We start from the raw sequence: 27,884 nt of genomic DNA on the forward strand, positions 1-27,884 counted from the left end.
GAATAATCAAAAGGTAAAAGAGAGCAAAATAGATTTGATTATTCTATTTAAGTTAGCCACTACAACTCCGTATTTCTCGCTTTCATTCGTTATCTGCTTTGCTTATAACGAAATTATCCGGAACCCTTTTCAGGTTGGCGTTCTATACATTAGCCCAAAATAATAATCCAGGGTTCCACAAAACTTTCCCAAGTTCAGAAGGACCCAATAATAAACAAATACTTTACATAAATAAAAGCATTAGTTTTTCATTAAATATAAACGCCCTTTCTGCATTAATTTGATTCATAAAAAATATTTTAGTCCAAACACTTAAAAAGTATACATATATATATATATTTAAGCAGAACTTTAATTGGCGTGAAATTAGTAGTTTTCAAGCAACCTAATTATCAAAGCTAATTTCCTCATTTTTTCTAATTTAGATTGATAACATCGCTCACAGATTTTATTCCAGAAGAATTAATAACTTCATTACTTTTTGGTTTATATATGCAAATTGTCTGCAATTTGTACCCGATGAATAAATTCACAAAAAAAAAAAATAAATAAAAAAATAAAATAAAAAAATAAAATAAAAAAATAAAAAAAATAAACTGACCAAAAACAATCATATACTTGAGACATTTTTGTGTTATCTATTACCAATATACCATTAAAGATATTGCATACACTTAGTTAAACAAAAGTCATTTTCTTTCGAATAGCTAGTAAGACATTCTCAACATTACCAATACGCATTGGAACGGAATAGATATAACATTGAAACTTGTTATAGTGGGTTGCAAAGTACACACGGGTATCCATTAAACTAAGGATGAACATCTCGTAAAACTAACAGTAAGCGAAAAGAAATACCTTTAAATGCATTCTCTTACAGTAAATACAAATATTACTATTTTTTTCACCTAATATCTCGTCCGCACTTCTCATAATCTATATTTTAAGTAGATACAAAATAAACGTCTCGCATATGAAAGGATTCTTTACAAAATTACTCATATTATAGAAAAGTAAACAAAAATGTGTATGATCTACGTACCCGTGACAATGCGGAAATATTCTAAAAAAAATTACTTAAATTGATAAAATAATATTTTTTAATTAAGTAAATCAAATTTTATTTGCATCCGAGGAGCAACCCTCTCTCCAGCCATTTTGAAAAAATGGACTAATTTAAAAAAGTTACTTGCCAGTTTTAAATATAGAAATTACTTGAGACACCTAGAACATTTCATTTTTAAGCCAGACTCGTGCACCATAACTACTATCGATCAATGGAATTACCAGGTGACTTTAATCCGGCTCTTAAATAAAAAAAAAAATCCTTTTTTATCTTAGGAGTAACAAGAAATATCAACACGTTTAAGACTGGGCACAAGCGGCCTTGATTTAAGAGAGTCATAAACAATAAATCAACTGCAGAAACTGCCTACCGGCATTTCGGGCACTAGCATAAAAATGTCTTTCTAAAACACACTGACAAAAAGAATCCATACAAACGTATCGTTTAATCGTCGAAACCTAAATGTTGTCGTTAAAAAGTAAAGCAGTAAATTACTAGAGAAAAATACACCTTTACAAATACCTATTAAATCATTTATCTGCAGCTAATAGGATTTTAGGGAGCAGCTTTATTTTCCTTTATCTCCCAAATGACCAGACATATACACTCATTTTCCAAATAAGTTATTAATTTCATGGAATTGGTTTAGAAAAAAAAAATAAAATGTGAACCGTACAATATTATCGAAAACAATATCAATGAAAATTATTATTTTGTTAAATATATATATATGTCATATAAAACGTGGCAAAAATCTAACGATGTACACGTTAAAAAAGAATAGAATAAACGACAACAGTTATACGGAAACCAGAAATTCTAAAAATGGAGATATTAGTGAAAATTAGTATTTCACCGTGTACTGATTAAGGCTTCTTCGGGAGTCACTCTTATAAATGTAAACCGATATATCGATTTCGCAATAAAATCCATCGTGTTTATGTTTTGTGTTCTTATAGATGTCTTTATTGATGCATTGATATTTTTAGTTTTGCCGAGACACTTATCGAAAAGAATATGTTTCAGTATAATAGACAATAAGCAATCTATTCCATATTGATCGTTTCACTTTCCACTCTTATCTTTCTTTCCTTATCAAGTTTTGATACGATTTGGGGATGTCTATTTTTTTTTTCTAAGCAGAAATATATTTTTATGGATTAAATTTTATAATTAGATTATTTTGATATAATTGACAAACTTTCATTTTATTTTGTACCGTCTTAGCTTTTTTTCTTTTTTTTTAAATAAATTCAATATAAATAGCAAATAAACAAAAAAATCACAATCATCCAAAATAAAGTTTAACCGAGTATACGTGTCAAGGGATAAATTTTGGTATAATTTTTCAGGTAATAATAATCTAATTCTAAGTATATAACTTATAATCCATATCTTTATTGTAAATCGATTACAATGCTAAAACGAATAGATTTCGGCTAAAGTATACCGATTAATAATTTATTACCATGGGCTTTGGAATTTACCCTTTCTAAGTAAATAGACACTTGATATCGACAGATACATTGCATATACAAAGGAAAATAAGACAAACTACAACTGAATAACAAACAATTTATTATAAACCCTTTTAAAATGATTATATAAAATATCAAAATACTGTTTGAGTGCTGCTCGCTATTAGTATATAAAAGAGTATTTCAAAACATTGTGTATTATTGAGTTACATAAAATTTAATACTAATATGGGCGTGATGAAAGAAATATCTTTGCGTGTATATATATGTGTGTGTGTAAGTTCAAGTATATTGAATAAATGAGCATATTTTAATTATTTCATATTTTTTTAATAATTCTCATTTGTGCTCAATACACGTATGGAGCTCTTATAAATTATATAAACATTATAACGCGTAAAACTTATACATACCCACACCTATACTTATACTGATTCCGTAAGTGTATCTTCATTTATGTGCGAATTGTTCTCATAATACAACTAGCATATAAATCTTGAGTTCAGACAGTGCAAACAAACGTTCTTGTAAATAGTCCCTGTTAGACCAGTGCAATCACATTATAATGGTTGTGAAGCTGCAAGTTACCATGGAAATTGTAAATCCTTGTCTATTTTCTATTTATAGAACACAATACCAAATGCATTTCCTGCCAGGCAATTGAAATCTTGAAGCTCTGAAGATGTCGTCAAAGATTGCGACAATGTAAATTGGAGAATGCGTCGAGAACAGCGTTATTGATTTTCGTTGACATATACAAAGATTCGACGACAGATGCAGAGGACAAAGACACATACCAATGCATAGGTATCGATAGGTAGTGTGATTCTATACATTTAAATTGTGTTGCCATTTCTTGTGTACCTGTGTGTAGGTTTCCCATCTATGGGCGACTTTTACATTAACTTTTCTTTGTAAACGAAGATTTATTGACATGAAAAATCAACATGAAACATTACGATTTTTTAAACAAAATCTTGGAAAACATTTAAATTCGAAATTAAAATCACCCGAAATACACTGCATTTTCATCGGAACAAGTCAACCATTTTAATGTTTTATCAATAGTAAAACAAAACAAAAAAAAATTCCTATTTGAGAACCTTAGAAAATGGCAAGCAATTTCATAGCATTTACACTTTAACATTCTTAGCAAATGCTCATCTATTAAAAGACAAAGAGTTCGACGTCATTTCTATCCAATCATTGTATAAAAGTATTTTTAATTGGAGTTATTACGCAACAATAGTTTATAAATATAGCTACGCTTTAGTTTTTCTTTAAATATTTTAGTTTTTATCATTTGGACATCCTTAAATATTGCATTAACAATAAAAAAAAAATCCCTATCAAAATCCCACAATAAAATCGCGTCTAACTATAACAATTATAATTTTCCCTTCTTATCCTGCGTACCTAAAAGTGAACATACTTCTATTGAAAGTTTTTTTTTACTAGAATTACGCGTCTTTAGAACACAATATAACGAGGCTGCTTCCCAGCTAACTACAACAATTGTTTTCAATTTCAATGTTAAATTCTTAAACAGTCTTAACTAATCAAACACTGCCTAATTTTTAATCAGCGTTGTAAATAAACTTATCCTCGAGTGGTCCCTTTGCCATGATAAGTGATAATTTTATTAATAAATGATAACAATGAACTTCAATATTCATAAATGCATAGAGTTCAAGAACATGCACGCACGAGATGTTTTTTGTTAATACGTAGATTAAAATATTACCATAACATTAATAGCGTTGCTACAATTTTCAGCTAATTTCAAGTGGCATTAAACTCATTTCTATATAATATTTAAACCGACATTTAAATTTTAAGAAACATCCAGAGTACTGCTTCATGCATCAATTCCGAAGAACTCCATATTTTGTACTTTCCCTTTGCGACATCATAGAGTTAAAGGTACTTAACACATGTTCTAAAAGTCAACGACCACGAGTTATATATAGTTCAGAACAGTGCAGAAGTATTGCGCTTCGTTGAGGCTTTCAGGCAACCTTAGAAGGGATGGTTTCTGTTGCACTATATTTCTACCCTTAAATTCGAGGACTATTATACCGATTAGAATTTAATAGGAAACAAAGTATAAGAAATTGTGCAATTTTGCATTTACATTAGTTAAGAGAGAATGTAAGAGACTAGGACATTCCCGTGCCCCTCATTTGGGAGGCCAGATTCACATTATAAACGTACGTTGTTTCTGCCTCTGTTAATCCTGAGAGGCATATTATATATATATATATATATATATATAATGCCCTCATCCTAAAATAAAGGTGTAATATATGTTCTATCAGATGATAAACCCCTATAGACTGAGACAACTTTAACTTTTTCTCCAAATCAAGACCACCTTCCTTAGAAGTTAAATGTTCTCACATTAAAACTAACTTTGTTTAACTTTGCACTAGTGGGGTGTGTGGGGGTATGTAAAAGGCAAATATTGAAAAGTTCAATAAAATTAAGTTTGGAGATTAAAAAAAATGTTGAATAGATTTGACCGTAGTGTCTATACTACAAAATGGGAAAATTTAATCGATGATTAAAAAGTTACACATCTGCACAAGAGGCGAGGGCCGATCAAAGTAAGTAACATTTTAATGGGAAAACAACAATCTTTAGATAAATTCTTACAAATATGTGTAATTCAGTCAAAATTACATCACGCATTACACACACGCCGAATTAGACCCATGCACGCATTACATCGATTATCTTTGTTACAATATACTCGGATTTTTTTAAATTATTAAATATTAAAAACCTTTGAAAATCAAGATGACACCAATCGTATTTATGAAAGTTTATCAAATGTACCGCACTGATATTTAATCCACGATTATCGCTATTGCCAGGAAATAGATATAAAGTGCCGAGTTAATATTGGTATAAAAATCGGATAGAATATCAACACTTAATTCGGTTTGAGTCAGATATATGATTTAATATACTGTTTTGTTTTAAAATCCTCGAAAAAATTGTCATGGTAAACAACTGATGATCCCTTAAATTAACATTAGGACTATAGTGAATTCGAGAGAGCAAGTTGATGCATTGATTGCAGGTGATTAAATGACTTACTGACAAAATAGTTTTCTAACGAATGATAAAAAATATAAAAATTAAACAAGTTTAACAATTTTTTTATAGTTTTCAAATGGTAAAACACTTCCAAGATTATATATATATATATATATATATATATATATATATATATATATACATACATACATACATACATACACACACACGTGTGTCTGGTTATATAATTTACTGAATGTGTTTTGAGTATCTATACATATCTTACATTTTTTGTCTTTACTATTAATAGAAATATTTATTCACGTATAGCCAGTTGGCTTTATAAACTACGAATCAAACGAAATGTCTGATCCTATGCAAAAGAATTGCAATACGGAATTGAAATCTAAAATACATTTCGGTTTAAGCCAGCGTAAACCGAATACTTAAGGAAAAAAATGGTACTCATACAGAGAGTGATTCGTGCTGAAATAACGTTATTATTTACAAAGCCATTCTTAACATGGGGAGGGGAGGGTGTTTTGTACCTATTCTGTACTTTAACCTTACAATTGAATAAAAAAAAAAGCAACTTTAGTTAAACTTGGAAATAAGATTTAAAAAATAGGGCCGATCACTCTCTACATTAGCACCGAAAAAATATACTTCGTGATCCTTTGAAATTTGAAATAATCTGTCGAATAGAAGCCGATTAAAATTTTGGAAAGTATTTGCATCCAATAGTGTCAGAGTAATTAAAACTACTTTTCAAGAATAGTTAAACTTTTATAACAACTTTTTTTTTCAATCCATAATTTAATGACCGAACGATGTCGTAATAATTATATTTTACTAATAATACTTTTAATAAGAGCAACATTTAAAAGGAACAAAAAGTGTCCACCGAACAAAATTTGATAGCTATGAATAGTCAGAAAAAAGGGGGTTCTTTCGTTCCATCAATCTCTGGCAATTAAAACTATCCTACGTGTATAAATGTCAATTTTAACTTAAGCCCGAACTATAGTCTGCGTCGATCGTTAAAGGTTTTAAGAGTTAAGCCTCTTGACCATGAAAACGCCGCTCGTTTCTGTGGCTTCTTCCGTACTCATGTTCTCCCGTCTTGTCGTCTTAGTAGAAGCAATCCTTAAAAAGGAAGATCGGTAATCCATTATCCAAAATATACAATTCTGGGGTTCTTTTCCTCCAGAAGCAAATAGACTTCTTAGATCAATTGCTATAATCGTCTTTCCTGAATTAACTTAATCTCATCTGAGAAGATTTCTAGCGAAGGTAGTTATATTAAAAAGGTAGAACTGCGGTTACTTAACGTTGTCCGGAATAAAGTGACATCACTTGAATAACATCCTTCGATCGGTGTTTGCCTCCTCGGAGGTTTTTAATAATTTATGAAAGACATTTATAGATTAACGAACCAACTTCTCATACACAATCATGTTAAAATCTTTCGTTGAATACAATAATTGGTTCAGGATAAATCATTTGAATGAATTAAGTGAAAAATACCTGGAAACCCCATAACTAGTTTAGATATTCCGAAATACCTAAAATAACTCCAAGCATTCAGCGTGTCCGTTCAGATGTGTGTATTCTTAGTAAGACAATAAAAATGTAATTTTCTAATCTTACAAGATAATATATTTTCTAATATTTATTTCCAATATTATTTGCTACATATTTTTCGTCCTCATCAGACAGCGGAAGTTATAGTGTTGTACGGTATCTACTCAAGCTAGGTGAATTGGCTTCCTCCGAAGGAGGAACTGTCAAGGGAATAGTAAATCCACAGGCAGCCCCCAGTCGTTTTGAAGGTTATAGTGTGAGTAGAATTAGTTATTTTTTATGCGGAAAAATCATAAATTCATTAGTTTTTATGATCCTATTTATTTCCTACGAAAGCGTCTTTCTGCTGGATGTGTGTTGATCTGTTTATTTTACGTGTGTATTTAATTTCCCGTTGTGGACATGTTTGTGTATGTGCACTTTTGTATGCGAGTTTATGTATTTTTTAGTTGCTTCAGATGTGTGTGAATGAATTCATACGTGTGTAAGAGAATACATGTCTGTTTTGGGTTTGTATATATTTTGTCCGCAGTCTCCTAGTTTCAAATATACTTCTGGAGATGTACAATTCTACACACACACTCACACACACACGTTAAATTAAAACAGTTTTTACTTAGTTCTATTATCAGGATATAGTAAAACTTCAATTATATACATATAAAGAATGTAACATTAAAAATTTTATGAGATAACTGAACATTATAGATGGCAATTAGCTCAATAGTAATAACTAAGTCCAACAGATCTCATATTATCAGTAGAATTCAACATTTATAGCAATTTATGCTGATGTTCAATTTTGGAGCATGATTACAAAATATTGAATATATAACATTTTGTATTCTAACGAGTATATATATTCTAGCAGGCCGCCGGGCATTAACCGGTCGTACAATACGCTTAAATATGATATTTTGTTTAATGCAGATTTCGTATTTATTATTATGTTGAACCCAATACATAATAATAGAGTAGTAAAAAAAAAAAATGACCCGTGCTCCACCATCGAGAATCGACACGTTTGGCTTACGATTTACTTTCCTTTGACGTTAATGTCTACGCTATGAAAACATGTTTGTTGTAAGGCTATATATTAAAACATGAACGAATAGCTATTACGTTACGCATGCATATTCATAATACCGTCGTTCGGCCTTCACCTGGCAAATTCCATTTTATTTTTCACGTTTTTACACCTATTTTCCACGACTAAAACCTTAATATAAAGTTTCGCATAGGTGCGAATACACTATATATTAAGTTTCATATCTGTAAACCAAACTCTAACAGGAGTTAGGTAAGCAAATTTTTAAAACACATCATATATATATATATATATATATATATATATATATATATATATATATATATATATATATATATATATATATATATATATAGAGAGAGAGAGAGAGAGAGAGGCTTGTGTTTACTATAATATTTTTACGGAAATATTACTCAAGTATAAATTATGTAGAATATCTGTATGAATATAATTACATGCAATATTTTACTAAAGACGCTCATCCCATACGAAAATCGAAAAAACTAATACGGAATTAATTGAAATGAATGTTTAAAAGAATATGCAAACTGGCTAGATCTTTTGTAGATGAATGCAATTCCACGACCATATAAGAAAGTTGTATTTTCTTTTTAAATAAATAGAAAAAAGGGGGTTTAATATGAATATCAGTACACACACACCAAATTATATGACTATATATATATATATATATATATATATATATATATATATGCAATCTTATTGGTCATTTTTGCATAGATATTTTGGTAAAAGATAGACATGTTTTTTATTCTTTTAGTTTTAAAATCAACTTGAATTTGAAAGGTAACGGATCGTTAATTCATTTTATATAATTATTAGGTATATATCCGTCTTCATTCTGTTAATTGAATCAACCTTGGACTCTTTAATAAATCCTAGAAATCAAATCCTAAAATGAAAGTTTTGTCACAAATTCTACACTATATTCTTGATGTATTTGCTTCTGAATGCACTAGAAAGGAAAGCCCTATCATAAGTTTGAACCTTTCCTTCGAGTGATAAGCTACAATAAATTTAATCTATTAGTAATCAGTTCATATTGGAGTGTTTATAAGAGTATCGGGGGAAATCTAAATACAAATGTTTACCTTGTTTTTATTACACTTGAACAAGATTAATACAATGATAGTATTATTAAATCAAAGTTTCAAATTTTTGTGAATTTGCGAAAACATCTATTAAAATAAAAACACGTGCACTTTTGATCTTTTTTTTTTATCTACGATGAATGCATATTTGGATTCGTCGGATTATAATTCTCATTTGGTGGAATTCTTACAAGCTGAAAGCTTGTAAGAATTCCACCAAAAATTTGTCTATATTCTTTTTAGAACCTGAATAATCGAAATTATCAATCCTAAACTAAAAAAATATGCCAAAACAAAAATATTTGTATGAAAATTCCACATTGAAAATATTGGCCTTTGAAATGAATTGGATTAATGCATTTAAGATATTCCTTCGCTCCATTGGCATGCACATGTTTAAGCAATAATTTTTTTATTTAAAGAAGTCTATGGGAAGAAATCTCTTACGTAAATCTTTCTGATAAACTGTTCACCCGTGAACACGTGCTAATAATCCTACCGAAACTCCTTGGATCTTTGTAGTTAATCCTTAGATTTTAAATCCCTTAACTGAATTAGCTTGTTTTCTTTTTGTAGGGGCTGGATGCTGTTTCTTCAGCTTCATCTGAAATCAATTGATGGAAGCCAGACTCGATTCCGTTTAAGAATTTCTTTGAAATAGATTTTTAAATGCACCATAACCAAATCAATTTCCTAAAAACATGTTTTCAAAAAAAGTAGATTTATATGTTCTTAAATTTAAGAAAATACAAGCACTGCTTATATTTTCAATACGAACAAGCGTTTTGCCCAGCACTGTATGGATATTAAATATCCTAAGGAAATATAAATACCTCTATGCCACACACTTATAATATAAAACGGATATTTCCTTAGTAAAATGGGCCCAAAAATATTTTTCTTTTGACCGTAGTCGAGGGTCGGTGGGTAAAAACTACCTTTTTATTGGCTACTAAAATAGGGGGTGGGCGTCACACTTCCCCTATATAACTACGTTGATCCACCAAATTATGCTGAGAGTTTAGCAATAGGGCATTAATTTTAATTTACTTAATGATATGACTGGGAATTGAACCCCCATCACCCAGACCATTATTGAACATAATCGTTTATCCCAATAGAGGCGACCACGATAAATGACCATACAGGTTGATATAACCGTAAACCAAAAAAATTCAACATTTATAGAATAGAAAACGTTACACTTTGATTGCTTTATTTTTATTAATATATTTTTTTTAATATTAGAGACATACCCAAGTATGGCGTCATTTTTTTTAAGGAGGAGTATATATAATATTTTAATTACGTATAGACAAGATTCTACTCTAGTGAACAAAGAATATTACCAATGCGAAGAGCTTGAAAATTATGTTTCCAAAAGAAAAACAGAGCGCTATATCTTTGCATGTAGAAGTTATTTTGTTATCGAATTTAGATGAGTGGTTTCCTTTTCTTAAATTGTACAACTAAAAAAAGATTATCAAAATAAAGTGTGAATAAGTAAAATTGACCTGTTTTTAGTATTTAGAGGGAATAAAAAATTACGTCAAATAATCCGAACAGAACAAATTAAGGGATAACTTTCGATTGGTAGAAAAAAATGAGGTTTAACAACGACTGAAAAGTGCGCACTAATCACCAGATAAAGAGAGGGGTTATATATATATATATATATATATATATATATATATATATATATATATATATATATATAATCACCAGATAAAGAGAGGGGTTATATATATATATATATATATATATATATATATATATATATATATATATATATATAAGCCTGAGGAATCCTAGAGTGGATGAAACGCCGCCGAATATTTAGTGTAGCTTAATCGCCATATATATTTTATAAATAACTAGCTCTACCTACGTATTGAGCACTTTTGAAGTAAATACTTAAAGATTACGCATAAATCTATAATTTCGTATATTAATTTTATGTGAGTAAATGAATTAGTTATATATATATATATATATACACACTAAGTTTTAGAGAAATATATACGGTAAATATATATTGAGTGGGAGTGGAGAAAAAAGTGTATATATATATATATATATATATATATATATAGCAATGCATAATATCTAAGTATAGACTAGATATTATATTTAAATCTAATAATTTGTATGAAAAAATCGAACACTTTTAAAGCTTTTATTTTCATTCTCTCTTCTAAAGATGTTATCTCTCGGAAAGCTACCTGCAATTCCTTAATGGGTTCGTTATTGACGGGAAAGTAGGTGCGTGTGACGAAGCGCCTGCCTTCAGTTCAGACAGATTCTTCGCAGGTGCGCGTGCGCGTGTGTGTGTGTGTATGTGTGTGGAAACATTTTCTGGATTTCAATCTTTCGATCATTCAGGCAGCAGCAAAAGATAAAAAGAAAATAAAACACTGCCTTCCATCAGTGCCACAACGCTACTACAACTACTGCGGCTACTGCTATAAGAGAACGGTAGCTACTTCATTAAATATATTCGATGCTTCAAACACTTTTTGAAAATGACTATTTGCCTTTTTTTTCAAATCAGGTGATGACTAAATTAAAAACTACTGCACACTTTTATCTTAATTCTAGTGTGATTTTTAAATGGAATAAAAATGAAGAAAATCCTATGCAGGTTTTGTGGATAAAAAGTAATTTGTAAAATACTTGATCGCCAAGAAGCGGAGGAAAAAGGTGTATGTCTACTGCACACACAACGACTACTGCAGCTGGAATGACAGTAGCAAAAGTATAGCCTTATACCATTGTAACTGAAATATTCAATAAAAAGAATATTTTTCGTACCTGACTCTTACCAAATTATATTACATTTTATGCTAAACTAAAACACTAGAAGACACACACACACACACACATATATGTGTGTGTGTGTAATTGATTTAAGATTTTTGCGAAAATTCCTTTAGTCGATCTATTGTATACCAATACGAGTTTAAAGGAGTTGTAGTACAGTCGTTTATATATTACTAAAAACTAAAGTAACAAAAAGGGTTACTAGACGAATTTAAAAAAACACTTGCATAAAAAATTAGAAAATAAAATATACAGGACATTTCTTTATTTCAGTTTTATATTTTATATAATTATATATATACACGTTATACAAATGCGGTTTCATAGACAAAATATCTTATATGATTATCCACGAAAATGCATATTATATATATATATATATATATATATATATATATATATATATATGCATGTACACCTATGTATACGCACGCGAACATATATATATATATATATATATATATATATAGTTTCTATGCTATACGCATGCAGTAAAAATAATTATGCATTTACATATAAAAGGCAAAATATACACTATGTATAGATACACACATTACATATATAAATTTGTGTACACTGCGTCAACATACATAGTGCAATGAAATTACTCGTCAGAAGAAATTTCATTCTATATGATTTACATAACATTAGACGTACTTTGATGAAACAGTTTGGGTTTCATTTAATCCGATACATTTCCGGCTTAACTGCCCTAATATTATTTTGAAATTGTTCATATTTTTTCTTTCATTCACACGAATTAAATTACATGTACACACACACACGTTCTGGAAATACAATGCAATTGAGCTACATAGCCGTCTATGTTCCAACCCATACAGACTCGTTAGGCTGAAATGGTACTACCTAACTAACTTATTGAACACTGTTGAAATAAATACTGGATATTGATACATGAAATATTATCTCATAACATTTAAGGCAAGTACATCAAATTATATATATCTTGTAAGCAGCTTTGTAAAATCAAGATTAGATATTTCTAAGCAAAATACACATACAATTATAGGCATAGCTATAATAGTCGAAAATAAGTAAACACAGACATTCCGTTTATTATTCTTCTGTTAAACCATTCAAAAAATAACATGTCCATTAATGATTACAATTTGATGTAAAATATTGGATTAGAATCATCCTTTTCTCCTCCCACCTGGGTTTCGAAGTCTTCAAATTATTGATTCGAAGAAGGAAGGCGCTAATACATTTTATGTAACAATGAAGACAGCTCTAAAGACGGTATTGAACTGAAAGATGACGAACGAGGAGCAGCATTGTTCACGTTGTGGAGAATTAGATACCTGACTCAGACTAGCAAGATTAAGTGATCGCTAGCCATCGAATAAAGCGTCTAAGTGCTTCGCTCATAATAATGCGAAACTTTAGCCTCATCATCAGGAGCTTTACATAAAATCTCATGACATTGGACAATTCTAAGACCCATTTTTTTTCTTTTTTTTTTTTTTGGGAGGGAAATAAATCGAAACTCGTTCTGGTGAAAATTCCACTAATAGTTAATATAGAAACATTAAAAAATGTTTATGAATAAATACACGTTTCAGAATAAAACATGTTCTGGACTAAATTCAGACTTTTCTATTTTCAGTTTTCAAAGTTTGGGCTAATGCCTACATGTCTGCTTTGGAAGTGCTTCCAGCAAAAGGTTCGAATCTATTGACGGTCGATAAATAAAATACGATGTTCTTGTAAATATGAGTTTTAAAAAAAATACAGTGATTACAATATTAATAGAAAACGCGTCGATAAAAAAAATAAATTAATCGGGTTTAATCAGAAATATCTTATTAGATTTTTTCATGAACTGTTATAACAGAAGTATGGTGATAAAAAAGTCATCATTGGTTTGTTAGAGGAAGTATCAACCTGCTATAAGGCTAATATATCACGGCATCTCAACCTGCAATCAGGTTACTTGATCTAGACCAGGATGATATATTTATTTTTTCATTCGATAATGACATGCTAATCCTTATGTAATATTTACTGCTCAAGCGATACATTCTGAAAATGATTATTAAAATCGAATCATTTTATCTGGAGCTGAAATGGGGATTCATACCTTCACCCATGACAGAGATTGCTTAATCTGCGGACATTATCAAGCCAGTCGACGTGTAAACATTGTAAAAGATGTTTTTTATTCGTATGTAATAACACAGAAATAGATTTGCTATTAATTTACTGAAAGCTTCGAACCTATTATTGAACTGTTTTAATAAAACCTTTTGGCAGATATGAATATTGAACACCCGTGCCTAATTATATAAAATAATCCATAAACTGATATATGAAGGGTTCTCATTTGTTTTGCTTCGATGGGAGTTCTTTGATAACATTTTGATTTTTTTTTTACTCTATGAAAACAAGGAGATACCAGCTAGCGAATCGATCTTTACCTGCTCATGATGATCTTGTTACAAAATTAAATCGATTGATTGATGAAATCGATTATCACGTACCACATTTTGTCAACATTTTTTTATGTTGGTAAACTGTAACTCTGGTTATTGAAATCCAATTTTATGGGGAAATGAGAAAGGCATTTATTTTTTATAAAATTCGAATTAAGCATCTGAAATAAATATTTCTTTTGCTTTATTTCGATTTGTTTATGTCACCATTCTATGTATGTGTATGTTGCTTTGAACACTAGCAAAATCGATATACCCCTACTACTACTACTACTTTCTCAGATAATTAAATAGATATCTTTACAAACAGCATGCAGTATCTTTAAACAAAATTTCACATAGTCACGCATTTTTTGCGGATAATTAAAATTCTCATATAATAAATTTAATTATATAAATATATAAATTCCTATTAGCGATATAAATTTGGAATAAAATACAACCGAGAAAATAGTAAAAATATGTGGTTACTATAACTAAACAGGCTTTTACTAATTTCTGAATATTTGCACTAAAATATCTAATAGTCATAAAACTTTTTAAGTTCCATAAATAGAGATTGAGCGAAGTAGCCATCTTTGTTTGGTCAGTAACGTAAACAAAATCGGTGACTTAGCTCAAAATAGATACTTATGAAATTATAAATACTTATAATTTCTAGTAAATATATTTTAATGCAAATAGGACAAATTTAATAGGTAAAGTAAACTAAATCGTTTTGGATTAATTTCTTAAAAGTATCTCCTTTTAAATAATCTATGTCGGTTCCCTCTCGTTCTATATAGTGTATAATGTTAGACGTTCTACGAGAGTTTGATATCGACGAGTTGTAAAGCTCTTATTTAATTATAAAAGCGATTCCGATTAAACTAAGTTTTAAGATGCCAGAAAATAGGTTAAAAATTCAGTCAGTGTTTTGTTTATGGAAGGTCGGGAGTTCAATTTCTGGACACAGTATTTCAATCTGTTCTACCTAGATTGTACTCGTATTATTTCGAGGTTAAAAAAAAAGAAAAAAGAATTTGATAAAAAAAACAATTAAGTTTCTACGAATTAGAATTTATTTCGGTATATAAACTATTTGGACCTAGTCGGTCTAATTTCATTTTCCCTTTCATTAAAAATGTCTACTTTTTTTTAAAATGGTAGTAGTGCACTTATTGATCCTTGCTGGAATAACATTATTTAGAAAGCCATTCTTAACATGATGAAGGGAGGGCGTTTTGTAATTATTCTGTGCTTTAACCTTACAATTTAATAAAAAAAGTATAAAATTTTAAACTTGAAAATACTATTTAAAAAATAGTGTGGATCAAGAAGTGCACTAGCACCTTTAAAATTATTTTTTAAAATAACATTTAAATTAAAGTTAAATTATTAGGTTGGTGGAAAATGTTCGACGTTCAACTGTCAGAAGACGGCATTATTTTTGCACCAACCTAATACTACATTATCGTTTAGACATCAAACCGTTATGCAACTATAATTTAACATGTTTTAATCTATGAAATGTTAACTCGTTGATAAGAATTTTGAAAAACAATTTTACAGTTCGAAACCAAGAAAAAAACGTGCTTCTCTTTTTCAATGAAAAATACTAAAATGACTGCCATGTTTAGTAAGAAACGGAAATGTATTGTAATAGACTTATTTCGTAAGGGAACTTAACGAAATTAAAAAAAAATTTTTTTTTCGTTTTTACTATTATATTTATTTTATTTTATTTCAATACAAGTAATGGTAAAAAAAGACGCGGTGGTCGGACACTTTATAAAATAAAGATTATTTATCCATTTACTCCTAAACTATCCGATATTTAAACACATTTTCACCGTCTATTTTGTCCTACGATTTATAAGACCTTCCTCTACATAAGACATTTGTCAGAATCGAATTATCGTCACTTCTGATTATTTCAGACGTGGTTCCTGTTTACAACTAACTTGCTTTCCACTGCAAAATGATGTCGCAGGCGCTGGTTAGTTTAGAATACCAACTCTCTCCAGGGGACACGCCGGCCGAATAGAAAATAGCTGAACGCGGACCAGTGAGCATTCTTAGATAGATACGCTTTAGGCGCTGGGCAGTAAAATAACCCTTCTCCCAAGACAGGACTGAACTACACTACTTTTGCTAAAATACAACAATATTACAGAGTTTCCAAAATACTACACGGCAAGCCTCCTGATAAACACTGTCCTTTAAGCACTAATTGTTGAACGTTGGACAATTAAAAATATTTTAATGTGTTTAAAATATGTATTTCTTGTTTTTTTTTGTTTTGTTTTTTGCTTGTTTTTTGCTTTTTTTTTGTTTCGTTGTGCTGTAAATCGGTTTTATACTTTTTGTAATGTTTGGAAAAGCTAACGTTTAAATAAGCACACTTATTGTTGGAACAACTCCATTATAATCTATAAAGAAATATGGAAGAGTAATCCATCTGTCTGATAGCTGAAGGAAAGGTTCGGTTCATGCCTTTCCCTTTTTTATTTCTGAATAATTTCACATTAAGCGAAGTTTTTCTTAATGTAAGAAATAGTTTTCGATTTACTTGCTTCTGTGGGAAGGAGGGTGTCCACGGGACAGGTAAACCAGCTCCCTAAATGGACGGTTTAGTTGATTGTGAACTAGCCAGAAACGGACCCAGGCAACGTGGATCGGCAATGGCCACCTCTGAAAACGAAGATGAAATGTTGGAGAAAATGGACATTCTAGATCCTACCTCATTCCGAGAAAGCGTTTAGTTCTGCCACATCACCTAACTTATCGGATTGATAGCCGAGAAGAGCTTCAGATCCTTAGCATACTTAAATTATTAAAAGTACTTAAATAAATAAAAATATTGCTACCACGATTAAGCATCGTAGTTCATCTAAGTAAAATACGCTGTATTAAATCCATGGGACTCGAACACTAATATACTTAACAAAAAAAATGTATATATATATGGCTGTGCACAAGACTTAAACTGAAATGTTTCCCGGTTAAAAAAGGTAATACATTTTCATATTGGTCTTATACATTAATTAGTGTTTTCTAAAAAAATTTTTTTGTTTTTGTATACAATTCTTTGTAAGCTGAATGTAGTTTAAACTATAAAAACTTAAAACTCTTGTTTTAAAAATTCATTATTATAGAGCGCTTTATGAAGTGTTTATGTATATTACAGAATTATGATACAAATCAGTCCTCCTACAGTGGCTTTGTTGTTGTCGGGCTAGGCGGAGCACACTCCTAGGCTTTAGTTGCTCTTTGAAATTGTTTCTTCATTGTTAATTGCATAATGTGCGCCGACCAGGGGACACCAACGGGATTCCTTAGGAACTTTTTGTAGCCTACAATTTGTTGACTTCTTAAATCCACACGACATTGTGTCTCACTTCCTGTCAAGAAGGTAAATAATATAAGTGTGTATGTGTCCATATCTCAATATTAACTCCTAGCTATAGAGCGTAGTTGATAAAAGTAATCAGCACTCTTATCAAAATGAAGAAAAAAATCGAATATCCAATATGAAAAGGAAATAACTTAAATGTACAGAAAACGTTAAATAAAATTTTTATTCTCATTCTCCAAATGTTTTTCAGTCTCGATAATATAATACATGCTTCAAATCTTAAAACTAATGCGTTTGTAGGTTTCCTAAAAAAAAAAAAAATATTAATGGAGATAATTTCTACCACATAACTTTCTAAGAATACTTAGCGGAGGACAGCCGCATTTTTATTCATACAGATAATATGTCGGAAGTTCTGCAAAATTTAGGTAAAACTTGTAAAATTTAACTTTTGGCTTTAGTTTCGGTCAAATCTTTAGAAGCATCTGAAATTTAGCTTGCCGATTCTATAAACTAAATCGTCAACCATGATAAAACCGAGTTTCACTCAGAAGCTTCGTATATTGGTAAAACAAACAAACCTGACAAGAACACTCCTTTGATATACGCAAGAGTTCTGCATGATGTTTTGCACACTAAAGTCGGTACTCATGCACTTATTGATCCGTGCTAAAATAACGTTATTTAAAAAGCCATTCTTAACATGGGGAGGGGAGGGTATTTTGTACCTATTCTGTACCTTAAAATTGAATAAAAAACATAAAACTTTAATTAAGCTTGGAAATACGATTTAAAAAATAGCGCGGATCAGTAACTGCATTATCACCCTAAAGTCAAATAGTTACACCTTTAATTTTATAAGCAGTTCTACGGTTCTATTCAAAGATTGTGTCATATATGTATACACACGTATACTTGATACTATATTTGTGTACAAATGAGAGACCGCTTGCAAGTCTGAAAGTTTCCTTGAGGATAAAAGGTTTAGTTTTTTTTTCTTACATGGTAGTCACCACTTATCAAGGCCCGTAATCCAATCGGGGATAAGGGTTATTGCGTGTACAGTAATCAATGGGATAATATCGTGTTAATCGTTGGTAATGGAGATTTGATAAAGTGTCTTAAGGGGGCGGTTTATCAGGAATTTGTGTTTGTTAAACTACGAGACAAACTCTATATAAGAAAGAAAATATGTGTCTACAAAATTTTTAAGACGGTGTTGTATTATCCCTTGACGTGCTTCAAGCGGTATCTTCACGTGTTTGGCAATAATACGCCATCTTTACAGCGGATTTGGCTTATACTGGTGAAGAATTGCGTCAGGAAGGAGATACTTTCTTCACTTAAAATCTTAAATAAAACTATTTAAAAATTAATCTTATGGAGGCGGCATGTGTCTATTCCAACATTTGGTACTTTAACTGAGACACGAATCGTTTATTGTGTAATACCAAACAAAAAATAGGACAAAATATGGGAGCTATGTGAATTGATTCATTATCAGCTAAATTAAAGGGATTTAAGTTTCTGCTTATTTTACTTTTTGGAACGCTAAGGAAATGCCCATACATCTGTGCACAGGAACGTGGCCAGGAATGCTCACAAATACTATGAATTTATGCAGGGAGTTTTACTCGTGTTAAAATCATAAGTCGGATGCGGCAAAACAAAAGCTGTCTTCTACGTTTTGTATAATTTAAATACATCGCTTAAGGCAGTTAACAGTTTCTATTTGTACATGGAAAAATAGAGAAAAACATGAACATGTTTAAATCTAATTGGCGATTATAATCCTGCTTAGAAATCCGACTTTTATCGCGACAAGCTTGAGTTAAACAAGTTGATTTCAGTTAAAAATTACGCAGTCATATTTTGTTAGCGAGACAAAAGAAAAAAATTCAAACAATTGTGGAGGGGTGTGGTAAACTATACTTTGTTTTTGTAATTTTGGGGCTTTTTCTTCCTTAATTTCTGAATATAGAAATATCAAATTAGTTCTAGTTCCTGTCTGTCAGACAGTTTTATCGATGAATCTTAACCGTAGATATTCAGAAACAAAATTACACAGGGTATTCTGATAAACAGATCACAAGGAGAATAACATTTCAATTCGCAAATGACACCCATAAAAAATTGAATACAGGCATTCGCTTACTTTAAAAAGTGATAATTATATAAATTTAACACAATACAAACGTTTTATATAAGGTTCGTATGTGTAAGAGTGAAAATATACATTGAAAACTGAACATATTTACATACTTGCGTAATATGATCAACTAAACATTTTTTAAAACTTTAAGCCTCGAACTTTTAAAAAGATTTTTCGATCACTTTTTAAGTAACAAAAATCTTTCGAAAATTTTATGTATATATTTATGCATATGTGAGAGAGATAGCTAAAAGAGCCATCGTTGTTTGGGATTGACCTCATGTAGTTTTGCGATAAACTAATACACCCACTTTACCTTTTCATTATTTCTCCATTTATAACTAATTTTTTAACTAAGGCTTAAGGATGTATTTAATGGGATAATTTCGGTGCTTATGCACTTATGTTACCGTGCTATTTTTAAATAGTATTTTCAAGTTAAATTTAAGTTTCACGATATCCTTTTTATTAAATTGTTAGGTGGAAGTACAGAATAGTTTCAAAACACGCTATGTTAAGAATGCCTTTCAACATTTTTGCAGGGTAACATAAGTGCATTAGTACCGTAATTTCTGTTCCAAACCCCGAAGCTATTCACAGTACTATTATTTTTGTACACACGTGTACATAGATATAATAATGCATGTCTTTGATACTGAAGTTATGTTAATCAATTTTGATTTTTATAAGGATGTTTTCTTTTATATTTTCACCAGAAATTTCCCGCTTGAATATTCAGTGTCGGGATTGAGTTATGTTTTAGAAAATATTTATATTAGTTAATTTTATTAATCATACTTTACAATTTCCTTATCAAGCCACGCTTAAAAGTTTCTCTTTAGTACTTTTAAACTCTTACTGGAGATTCTTCGACCCACAACTGTTTTTATCTACGGCATCAATCTCGTTTCCGACACACTTAGTTTATTAATACCTGAAGGTAATAATAATCAAACAAAAAAAAAAAAAATAAAAGGATTCAGACATTCAAAAAAATAATGGCATATATAGAGATTAGAAAAAGGTTTATTTTGGATTTTGTTTTTTCTTCTTTAATACTAACTTGCTTTGCAAACTTACTTTCCGGATTCAAACAAACTAAACTTAAGATCAACGTATGACCTAACGGGTTACATTTTTTTAGTTTATGTATGCGGTCATGTTATATATATACACTTATTGAAATAGTTTGTACATTGGTGACATTGAAGGCCTTTTTTAAGTGAATTAGATAAATTGTATACACATTGTTGTGCCCAACTATTCAAAGTGTTTTGTTGTTCGTTTACTCCAGTTTTGTATGTTTTGCAAAATCCATAAATGCACATAAACTCAACTTTCGAGCTGAACTTTTTCACATACAAGAAAAGAAGTTTGTCCATGTTTTTTTTTTTTTTGTTGTTCGTTAATATCCATAGCAATTCTTAATCGAGAATTGAGCATTTTTTTTTTATAAAGTTTCTCCCAATTAAAGGGATCTTTGCGTAATGGGGAAAGTGCAGTTATCTTTGAACGGCAAACCAAATGGCACGAAAGAATGTAAAAAAAAAAAAAATGAATTGAGCCCTTTGGTCGCAGATTTTCGATCCGTGTAAGAATATTGTTCGCAATTCATTCCTTAATCAATTTCAGATTTGGTAATTAAAATTAGAGTCCACTTTTTTTGTTGCTGCTAATCATTTCCGTGTTGTACATGTGTAAATAAATTCCAACGTTGTTCTGAAATAAATTTTCTCTTTTCAATATTTTTTTAATTCCTTTTCCAGAGTTTCTTTTAATTACTGAAATTCTTATTCATATAGTCTATTAGGAGTTAGAATGTATACAGTCATCAAAAGAGATCAGTGAGTTTTGATAGAACATTTAGGTAAAATATTTGTTATATTTAACGTAAAAGAACTAGTGTATAACAGTAAGACATTTGTGTGTGCATATATATATATATATATATATATATATATATATATATATACACAAAAACGAAATTCCGTGTTAAATTATAGACAGAGTTTCACTAGATAATGGTTTCTGGTACTTATGCAGAATATGAACCGTGCTACGTTTTGATAGGATTTACAAGTTAAATTGAATTTTGCGGTAACGTTGATTTATTACATTGTTAGATTATGTAGTTACAAAACACCCCCTTCCTCTTAATGTTAAGATTAAGTTTCTAAATAACATTATTTCAGCACAATCTCTATTTGGCCCAACTACCGGATTTTCCTCCACTATATACACACATGTGTGTGTGTGTGTGCAAAACTTGAATTTGTTCATAATTTATGAAGTCACACCTGTCTAACATGTCGCCGATAAAAATAATTTAACTTATATCTAAATGTTAATTCATTGAAATAATTTATCCCTTAATATGATAGGGAAAAGAAATCCCGTACGTCTTCATCTGAAGTAATATTGAACTTAAAAAGCCATTTTTTAGCATATTTTCATTAGCGACTGTTAAATTTGAATGTTTAAGCAACGACTTCAGTAAAGGAAAAAAACAAATAGAAAGAATTGTTTCTGGTACAAATCCGACCGAATCCCAAATCTACAAGCAAAGCGAACTCGTGACTTTACATGAAACCAATGGTTTTCCATGTTTGAATCTAAACATTACGTTAGACCAATAAATTAACTCTGTGGATAAAGATAGCAAGCACAAGTTCGATCTTAATCTAACTTCAATGATACAAATTGTTTCCTATTTGAAAATGTTCATGTTAAGTTTTTTAACGTTAAGTATAATCGCCTGGGTTAATTTACACATTTTAGTTAAATTATTTATAGAGAAATTTTATATATTTGTCAAGAAATTCATTTTTATTTGAATGGTAAACAAGGCTGATTAACATCCATATACAGAAAAGCATAAATGTTAAATGTAAAAAGTAAATGTAAAACTATTTTTGTAATATGTCCAATTAGTTTAAATTTTTTGGTGCTAGTGCAGAGATTGATCCACGCTGTTTTTAAATCGTATTTCCAAGTTTAAAGTTTTATGATCTATTTTTTTTTTGTTTATTCAATTGTAAGGTTGAAGTACAGAATAGGTACAAAACACCATCCCCATGTTAAGAATGGCTTTTTAAATAACGTTATTTACGTCCGGATCACTCTCTGCACTAGTACCAATTTTTTTTAATTACTTTTTTGGTACTAGTGCAGTGCACTTATTGATCCGTGCTGAAATAACGTTATTATTTAAAAAGCCATTCTTAACATTGGGAGGGGAGGGTGTTTTGTACCTATTCTATACTTTAACCTTACAATTGAATAAAAAATAAATAAAACGTTAATTAAACTTGGAATTACGATTTTAAAAAATAGCGCGGATCAATAAGTGTACTAGCACCACTTTTGTATTAAACTTTCAAGGAAAATACGGTTTACGTGAAGATTTTGTAAAATTGAAATCGCTACAAACAACGCACGAAGTCACTTAATGTAAAGAGCTAAAAATAAATAGTATTTCAAGGTCAAAACCTAGCTTAAGTCTTAAACAGAAAATAGCATTTATTCCCCCTTTGTCAAAAACATTACTTATGAAAGAAACAAGAGAACTTCCGGACCAAAAACGCAGTATAGTATCTGTTCTGATGCTGGGCTTCACCTTTTCTCTCCTCTGTCAGTGAAGGAGAAATCCTTCATGACTGAGGCAATTTTAATTTATTTTTGTTTCTATTCAGAGGGCCCCTTTATGGGGAGTGGGGTTTTCCCGCACATTAAAACGCAACCTTGTGTCTAACTTTGCCCTCGTGGAGAGGCAAGCAAGTAAGAACAAGTGTTACAAAGCTGCCGAAAGTAAACCCAGCAGATTAATGTTGGTGGGTTGGAATGACTAAAATTGGGAGATGAATCGTGATAATCCCCAGATATTACCATTATTACGCCATCGCACCTGTTTCGATATTTCTTTTTGGTTTGAACTTTTAGAGTTTTTTCTAAAATATTATTCAAATAAAATATTCTGGATCTCTGCAGTTTGACATAATCTAATTATATTTTAAAGGATCACATGTCAAGTATTCGTAAAGGCTATTTCATCTTTAATTTTATAATAAAAAATAAATAAATGAACTAATTAACTACTCTCCACAAATGATTTTAAGGCAAAAACAGTTGGGGGAAAGTAAAAAAAGAAGCATTTCTGCAATTTTAAATATTTATTTGTAACCTATGTGTGTTAAAATATGGTTAATAGAAGTAATACACCTTTAAATTTCCCGTAAATTCATATTCTTAGCAAAATAACCATCGTCGTTTGTTCAGTCAGTTGTTTACGTTTAACAAAATGGCTACTTCATTCATCATCGGTATTTACTTGAACTTTAACGGCCTTTAACGTATTTTAACGCAAATAAATCACAAACGTGCAGGTAAAACTAAGGAAATCGTTTTTGATGAATTTCGTTTAAAATTTATGTTGCTAATAGAAATGATTACGAAAAACTGTTTAAGAATTTGTTATTGAAAAAAGAGTTCATGCTGCATACAGAAATAAACGCTGATTAAAAATTGCCAAAGAACCCGTTGGAAGGTGTGCGTGTTTATATGAAAGTACGTATACACACAAACGTGAAATGTATGTAGAAATTCACGAAGAGCTATGTCAGGGCTAGCTCTGTGTGCCCGTCAAGTCGTAGAACAAGACACTGCATCAGATAAATAGACCCCCACCTTTCAGTAAAAAAGGAGTCGCTAAAAATACCATTTTCATTAGATCTAGTTATTTCTTGTAGTCTTTGCAAATATAGAACAGCGAACAATGGACTTTGAATTTTTATATACATAATATAAATTTGTAACGATGAAATAAACTAAAACGAAATAAATAGTAGTTCTAGCAGTAGTCAGAAACTAGAGGATTACTCTCCATCGACAACACGATTAGCAGATTATATTATCATCAGCGTTATGATTATTATTGTCCGGGAGATTTTAGTATGTTAACAGCTGAGAGGGAAGCTAGCAAAGATTAAGATGGAAGATTCAAGACCATCGCGGTTAGGGTTTAATTAAATAAAGTGACTATTTCAAAATAAGTAGACTTATTTAAAAGTTAAGTACACACACCACACGTTATATATGAGTGCGTGTGTGTGTGCGCACGCGCGTGTATATATATATACACACGTTCTAGTAGTTCTTAATAGTAAAGGAGCTACTAAAATCTAAATCAATAAGCCTATATATAAGCTTACTCCCCAATTTTAACTAGGTGCAATTTAAGTCTTTGTTCTGATAGTACATTGCATTGCATCTTTTCCATCGGTCAATTAAGGAGTAATCCATGCATATTAAGATTATTTTTGTTTCTTTCGTTCTAATACTATTAATTTCATTCATTCCCTTTTAGGGAGCCGAATTTTTCCCCACATAAAAACCAATCTTGTATCTAGCTCTGCTTTCGTGGGGAGGAGCAGAAATAGATATGGTTAACTCCTTAAAAAGTAAATATTTATCAGCTGAATAAGGTAGAGACACTGGTGGAAACCCTATAGATATAAATCTCGACTATGCATACGTAGAGTACCATTTCCTGTATATTCTAAGTAATATTTACATTTTACACACACACATATATATATATATATATATATATATATATATATTCATTCGCAGTATTTAGTGCTGTGTTTAACGCACGAGAAGAGCTGAGAATACCTGTACAAAATTAGGACCAAAACGTTTCTTCAACTGTAAACTAAATTCTTTATTTAGTTTGATAAAGTCAGTTTGGTTCAGTTCGAATTCTGTGGAAGTACAGAGTTAATTATGAAAATATATTTATACAACACATGTATGCATAGAAAATCTGAGACACACACACACATATATATATATATATATATATATATATATATATATATATATATAAGCCAACAAGTATTTATTTACAAACAGGCAAGTCTTGTTTTGGTGCGTGTAGGAGTCCTAGGTTCCGATATTCATTTAATCATATTGTTATCATTTAATATCACTTTAACAGCACGTATACTCAAGTTGTTATGGCTGAATTTTTGGTTTCTACGAGAATTTCAAGACAGTGTTTCTTCGCAGCACCTTAGAAAGATGTGAACGACAAAACGTTTCTATGTCGCTATCTGGCGGACATCGCTACTGCTACAAAGAGGGAGGCGAATGTTTTGTGTAGCGGTGGTTTTCGCCAGGTCTTATTTCTATGTGTCTTTCTGAGTAGAGGGAGGGTGGAGAGAGAAGAATGTTTTGTAAATATAATAACGAAACAACTTTACTTATCAACCATCAATCATTCTGACCGCTGCTGCAGTGCTGCACATGTGGCGAGTATTGCAAGTCAACATTCGAATCATTTTTCGTGTTATTCAACAACAAAAATTAATTAACGCTATAATTGTAGCGACACCGAATTTTTCAGGAGATTACAGAACGAAGAGTATTATAATCAGACGTAAATATGTGAAATTAGACGGCCGGGGTGGGGGTGGGGGTCATATATATTTTTTAGTGGTTGTGCAATATATTATATAGTATGTTAGAGATGTTTCGTAAAGTAAATTGTAAGGAGGAATATTTTCAGTTTAAGAAATGTCGCTCTCCTCCATTTCAAAATAAATTCGGTAAATTAATAACTCACAATCTATCGGGTGTTTTTTTTTTCTTTCTTTTTTTTTTAAATCATAAAACTATCATACTCAGTCATTAACTGCCCAAAATACGTATAAAAAATTGGTTAGGAGACGGGAGTGATTATTCCATTAAAAAAAAAAAAAATACCGTAATTTCAGCGTCGTTTAGAATTCGAAGACGGTTCCAAATAAAATTGGAATTAATATATTATTGTAGAAACAGAATGATATTAGCTATACATTAGAATAGATAAACGTTATTTGTTTTGTTTGAGATTAGATTAATTATTTTCCTTTGAGTTTATTTACATATATTTTAACGACTTGAAGAAAATGCCGTCGGGGTTAAGGACCGCAAAAATAAAAATTAAATAATTATATATAAGACCTGGTAATCAAAATCAATATCACGATACGCTATCTAATAGATAAAACGTACGACTGTATATGAAAAGAGATAGCGATAAATAAAATGACTCTCTAAAAGTAGCAAGTGTGTGTTATTGGCGTCGAGAGGGGGGGGCGAAGAAAGAAAGAGAGAACGAAGAAATATAGAACCGAGGAACACAATAAAAGAAAGACATTTTTTAAATGAAGAACTACATGAAATTTCGCAAATAGACTCTCAAATTCAGTGCCTAAACTGGCCGACGCCAACTTACCTTCTCTTGCGTATGTTACGAGCGATGTGAAACTAAAATATCCAAATATTAAAGGAGCCCATATCAGTAAAGTCCCTCGCCAGGTCGCCATTATCGTGAACAACTGCCAAAGCAGGTCGGGCTTTGCGCATGCGTAGCTAAAGCCGCCGACTTCTCCCGCGGCTCATGAATATTTAATTAATGTCATATTTTCATTCGTTGAATCGAGACGCTCTCCTCCTCCTTTTCCCTACAACTACTCTCCTATTACTCCTACTCTTCCTTCCTCCGCCTTATTCTTTCGAGCTCGCCTTAAAAACGTTCCTTCTATAATTTCTCTATCGTTTCAACTCCTTTACTCGGATATGACTCTTTATTTATACCCCTTCTACAACCCCCTATTTTATTTTCAAATTCATTTTCTTCACTATTTTATCATTGGCTTAATTCTTCTTCTTCTTCTTCTTCTTCTTCTTCTTCTTCTTCTTCTTCTTCTTCTTCTTCTTCTTCAGTTCCTTCATTTTTCTTCAACAAACC

The 27,884-nt window shown here is 30.6% G+C and overlaps 1 protein-coding gene across 8 annotated transcripts in view; it reads right to left on the reverse strand.

The window, feature by feature from the left end:
* Positions 1–27,600, reverse strand: part of LOC145261109 (ephrin type-B receptor 2-like) — a 320,628-nt gene extending 293,028 nt beyond the window's left edge. For 2 of the 8 annotated variants that reach the window (XM_080119332.1, XM_080119327.1), the window contains exon 1: positions 27,369–27,552. In XM_080119332.1, coding sequence (XP_079975458.1) covers positions 27,369–27,459 — 91 coding nt within the window. In that variant the 5' untranslated portion in view covers positions 27,460–27,552. Of the gene's footprint in view, positions 1–27,368 lie in introns of all 8 variants that reach the window. The other 6 variants (XM_080119333.1, XM_080119326.1, XM_080119329.1 and 3 more) reach the window with 6 other exon arrangements.
* Positions 27,601–27,884: the final 284 nt, after the last annotated feature.

This window comes from Euprymna scolopes, chromosome 37 (genome assembly GCF_053919585.1).
Source record: "Euprymna scolopes isolate OS-2025 chromosome 37, ASM5391958v1, whole genome shotgun sequence".
NCBI lineage: Eukaryota > Metazoa > Mollusca > Cephalopoda > Sepiida > Sepiolidae > Euprymna > Euprymna scolopes.